Here is a 5,239-nt window from a genome sequence, read left to right as displayed (position 1 = left end):
AATTTTCTAAGGACATTTAAATCAGTTCAGTTTATTCTTATACCTCTTCTCACACAGACACACAGCACTGAACAAAGAATCAGAGGGATTAATATAAATAAAAGGTTGACTATACTTTTAATTACTAGAATAACTGTGGAATTATTAAAGCAATACAAAACCTAAAGTCAAAGCCAAGGAAGGAGTTATTATAAGATCTGCACAGAAAGCTGGAAAGATCGTTATTAATTTAATGTATATATATATATATATACATATATTAACGATGCATTAACATTACACATCTATAACATTACACAGACATTTTTATATATTTATATATATTAGTTAGATATATTTTCAGGCATTTTTACATATTTAAAACGCAATTTCCTGTTACACGTGTTGATCTCTGACCATTTTAATAAACTCTGTCGTATTCTGCTTTGCCAGCGACTCAGTGCAGCTTTGTTTGTTTGGTTTTTTTTTTTTTTATTGTCATTTTAAGTGAAATGTAGCGAGTGGTGTTCACCCGCCGAGAGTCTCGCTTCTTCTGGAAGGTGCTAAATGAATAAATGTTAAGAAATGCCAATGCGAGGTGCAGCGCAGTTGGAACTCTTCACACACTGAGTGACTGACCGGCTCCTTGGCCCCTGCGCGCCCCTCCCTTGTTGTGGAGATGCAGCGGCGGCCGCTTCTTTTCCAAATGGCCGCAGAGGAATTGAGGTGTTGGGGAAGGGCCGGGGTGGGGGGGTGCCTATTATTATTTGCACCCGTCATTTGTTCAGTTCGGGGGGGGGGGGGGGATTGTTTACACGCGATTGTGGAGGAGCGACTGCCCGCTGCTTTTACAGCTGTTATCTCATCCACTCGGTCTGCGCGAATGCGTGTGCGTGAAAGCACTCGGCTGCATGTCAATAGAGTCTGAAGACTTCGGCGGCTCTGCAGGAGAATGTAAATGTCCCGCTACAGGGGCCGCACTCAAAACGTTGTCTTTGACCAAAAAAAAAAAAAAAAAAGCGACATCTGATTTCGCTGGAACCCCTCAGGTGGGTCCCTGAGTGTCGCAGTCGTGCGTCGGGCGTCAAACCGTTTTCCATTCCAGCTGCGAGCCAGTTAATTAAAAGTCACAGTCAGCACGTCGGTTGCAATTGTTTTTTTCTTTTTTTATTTTATAAAAGAAGAAAGAAAATCACGCTCACACACTCACACACTCAGTTATATGGATGCGAGACACGAGAAACAGTTTAGGTGGCACCGACAGGGGACGCCAGGAGCTTAGAGGACACCTACCTGCGAGTCTTTCGCTGCAGGTTTTGGAAATTAATAATTGCTTAGTGCTGCTGCTGCTAAATTAGTGTGACAGCAAAGTTTAATCCATCAGCACTTGTATTCCCTGCGCTCGACTCAAACCCGCACCTCGCACGCTGGATCCTTAGTTCGACTCTGTACTTCATACGTCTGAAAATGCTAAGAAACGTGAACTTTTCCTGATGCTTTATTATTCTTGTTCCGAGTGTAGCTTGACATGTAGACTGCAGAAAATATTACAAAGTTAAATTAGCGTTTTAAATATTTAATCAGCTAAATAAGGCTAAAGCAGTCGGATTTGTTATTTAGTGTTGGCTTTTTGTATTATACATGATTCTTTAGCATTTAATTAACAAAACCTGTTGGTGTTTGTGCTTATGCCTTGCTTGTTTCTGAAGGGAAATCGTCTTTTCTTTGTCATGACGTCATTATGTTGATTATTGGCAGGAAATTATGTGGCCAGAAGCAATTCGACAAAATATAAGTGTTGTTGGTGGTAACGATTTCCTCTGCTTGAAACCCTGCCATCTGACCATCCTCCCCTGCTCCGCGCACGCGAAAACGGATGTAGACTTCAAACCTTGTCGCGCCTCGGGGCACCTGTTTTATGAGTGCCGCCCGCACCTTCTGATTGGCTGCGGAACCGCGGTGGGCGGTCCGAGGGGGCGGGGACTGGGACCATCCAGCGTGGCTATATGAGAGAGACTGGCGGACGAGTTATAACGTGTCTTTGTACGAGCGCCGTATGGATCCGATGAGCAACGTTCGTTCAGACAGCACAGCTCCTCCAGCGAGAGCGGGGTTTTGACTTCATGTTTGGAAATTTTATCACTTGGGCCTTCTTTTATTTCGCACTAACTGCGGGAACGGAAAATCTTGCTGGTACAACAAGATCCACCACCCAGCAGCACATCTTCGACTCCTCCTACCGTTAGATAGAAGGACGCATCACAATGCCTCGATCTTTCCTCATCAAGAAGTATTTCAGCAGCAAAAAGCCGAATTACAGTGAGCTGGAGAGCCAAACTAGTAAGTAACCGCCGGTATATGAAGAGTTTGTTTTGACATTGCTTTTTTAAACATGAATCATATTAAAATGTCCCGTTACAAATAAGCAGTCAGACATGATGAATCAGAATTCTGCGCTTGGAAATGTATCATTTTTTTTCCTTTTGATTTTAGTTCTTGATTGTAAAATTCCTTCTAGAAGAACTCCAGCATCCATGTAAGAAAGTATGTCAAGTACAGTAGAATGTGTCACGTACGTTTATATAGTGTAATTATTATGGTTCTTTCTTTGTAGTAATAAGCAGGTCAGTAGGAGCTGTTAAGTTCTGATGCTGATAATGAATGAGCAAACCGAAAGCTGTTACCTGACACTCCTTTCGCTCCTGTTTGCTTTTAGGCCCGTCCTCAGCAGGTGTGCCTGAGAAGTACCCTCTGGCCACGCTCCCTACAGGGGAGGACAGTCTGTCTGCAGGCTGCAGCTCAGCTGGCCTCGTGTGGGACATTGGCCTCTTGCCTGCCCTCTACACCCCGACGCCCGCTACTGCGCCCCCTGCTGCGGGACCGCTGGACCTCAGCAGCTTGCAGTCCTGCAGCAGCGAGGAGGACGAGGGGCGCACGTCAGACCCCCCCAGCCCGGAGCCGGTCGAGGTGTACCGGTGCCAACACTGTAGCAAGAGCTACAGCGGGGCTGCCGCCCTGTCTCGGCACCAGCTGTCCCGCTGCGGGAAAGGCAAGGCGGTCGCACCCGCCACCTGCCCGGCCTTCCGCTGCAAGCACTGCTCCAAGGAGTACACCAGCTTGGGGGCTCTGAAGATGCACATCCGTTCCCACACGCTTCCCTGCGTCTGCCCCACGTGCGGCAAGGCCTTCTCCCGGCCCTGGCTGCTGCGAGGCCACATTCGAACTCACACAGGTGAGTACCCAGCTGCCCCGCGGTTGGGGGAGACATTGATTGTGCAGCAGGATTTGCTCATAGTGTCTGTCAGTTGAGTGTGAGATCAGCATTGTGGCTGGTTATTCATTGATAGCTTTCTGCGTCAACATCAGGCTACAATGCCACTCAGGGTAATCTTATCTCCTACGCGCATTTGAATCACTAGTCCCGTGCAGTGGGACGCTTGCTAGTTTACAACGATTGCTGTGTTAATTCCCATTGTGTCAGGTTGGGGGTTGGAGGGGGGGGGGGGTCCTGCATGTGTGTAAATGGACAGTACAAGTCCTAGAGAGTCCTGCTAGATGGCTCCCCCCCCACCATCACTGACACCCTTGTTCCCCTTCCCAGGTGAGCGTCCCTTCTCATGCCCACACTGTAACCGTGCCTTTGCGGACCGCTCTAACCTGCGGGCCCACCTGCAGACCCACTCCGAGGTGAAGAAGTATCAGTGCCCCACCTGCTCCCGTACATTCAGCCGTATGTCCCTGCTGCACAAACACACGGTCAGCGGCTGCTGTCCCTCCACCTAGACTGCAGTCTTTGGCCAGGGCTCACAGCGGAGACCCGGATGATGAAACAGGAACACCGCCAGTTGTGAAGACCACAAGTGCCTTTTTTTTACACTATAGCCTCTAGAGGGGGGAAAAAGGAAAACTTTGCATAATGATAGATGGTATACACAGGAGGACCGTGGTTTTTGTTAGCGTGCTCATGCACAGTTTGCTTTAAGCCTGGCTGGAACACTAACTGCAGGATGCATGGCGTGTCCCATGATGCCTGGGGCTGCCGGCTGGCCCGGGACCGTGGCCTCGTGCAGCTGCTGAAGTGTGTGGGAGTGTGGGCTTTGGGGGGGGGGCATACTCCACACACATCCAGGAATTTATTGAGACAGCTGCTCTGGTGCAGTGCTGTGGAGGCTGGGTGCTGACAAATGCACCAGCCCTGACCTTTAGTGCACCACCAACAGGTGACCTCCCCCCCCCGCCTGCTTTTTTTTTAATCCTTCCCCTTCAGGAAGCAAATATTGAGCCCTCATGGGGAAATTTGGCCATTCGTCCAGTGTAACGTGTGTTGCTCTCCTTGAGCTGTCGGTGCTGACCAAATGCTGTACAGTTCAACACATTTTCCTGTGTTGAGCCAAGTCCAGATGCGTGTGAACACTATTTGACATCTTCCAAATATTGTTGTGTCTTGGTTTCTTAAGCCAGGTTATTATAGTGCTCTCTGGGTTACATCATGTTAACATTTTCCTTTGTTTCTAAAATCCTTGATGAACAGAAAGGGTTTGCCTCTCTGTTTTTTTCCCCCCCAACACTATTCAGTTACCTTTAACTTGACTATACACCCCAGCTAAAGATGTGCCTTACTTTAGATGACATTATCACATTTTGTTAGTACTGGTCTTAAACAACTGCTAATACTGCAGTATTTTATCTCGTGGTATGATAGGCTGACGAGTTGAGGGCCAAGATGTGGACCATACAAGAAAAGGTTACTTTTTGCTCTCTTGACTGTATGTGTCTATCAAACTATGCAAATTAGGGTTAGTAAGGCTTGTTAAGATGGTATGTGTTTGTGGGTTTGCTTTTTATTCTTCCTTTTTGAGGTGTAAGTTATATAGGGGCGGCATTTTGAAAATGCTGTGCAATCTCTTCCACACTTTAGATTTGTACACTTTTTGTATTGAATTACTGTAGTAGCCAATAAAATAATTTATGTTTTTAAACTGCCTGGTTCTGTTATTTACGAAAACTTCATCCTAGCTATCTGAGCATTCAGGAGCATAATGCAGTGTAAGATGGCTGGTGGGATTATGGTTGACCCTGCTCTAGGCACCGGTACCCTTGGCAAGGCTGCTGAACCTGGAACCTTGGTGGAACTACTAGTTCCTAGAATGAATAAAAAGTAACAACACAAAAAATGTATTATAATGCGTATTAGCGGCAGAAATGGCTAATAGAAGGGGTAGAGATGGTACTTGATGGAAGCGAGCAGGTGAATTGGTGG

General features: G+C 47.0%; 1 protein-coding gene across 1 annotated transcript; it reads left to right on the top strand.

Moving 5' to 3' along the window:
* Window positions 1-1,993: 1,993 nt before the first annotated feature.
* Window positions 1,994-4,232, top strand: snai1b (snail family zinc finger 1b). Its single transcript, XM_018756603.2, has 3 exons — window positions 1,994-2,319; window positions 2,696-3,211; window positions 3,581-4,232. Exons 1-3 carry the CDS (start codon window positions 2,244-2,246, stop codon window positions 3,760-3,762), a joined length of 774 nt encoding a protein of 257 aa, XP_018612119.1. The 5' UTR covers window positions 1,994-2,243; the 3' UTR covers window positions 3,763-4,232.
* The last annotated feature ends 1,007 nt before the right edge of the window (window positions 4,233-5,239 follow it).

The sequence above is a fragment of the Scleropages formosus genome, chromosome 2 (genome assembly GCF_900964775.1).
Source record: "Scleropages formosus chromosome 2, fSclFor1.1, whole genome shotgun sequence".
Lineage (NCBI taxonomy): Eukaryota > Metazoa > Chordata > Actinopteri > Osteoglossiformes > Osteoglossidae > Scleropages > Scleropages formosus.
The sequence above is the reverse complement of the archived record's forward strand: the minus strand, read 5'-3'. Positions and strand labels throughout refer to the sequence as shown.

What these genes read in the sequence shown, in the direction of transcription:
- snai1b (XM_018756603.2), top strand. Translation starts at nt 2,244, where the DNA reads ATGCCTCGATCTTTCCTCATCAAGAAGTATTTCAGCAGCAAAAAGCCG. An exon ending in TGAGCTGGAGAGCCAAACTA is followed by an intron (nt 2,320 to 2,695) that starts GTAAGTAACCGC and finishes GTTTGCTTTTAG; the next exon opens with GCCCGTCCTCAGCAGGTGTG. An exon ending in CCACATTCGAACTCACACAG is followed by an intron (nt 3,212 to 3,580) that starts GTGAGTACCCAG and finishes TCCCCTTCCCAG; the next exon opens with GTGAGCGTCCCTTCTCATGC.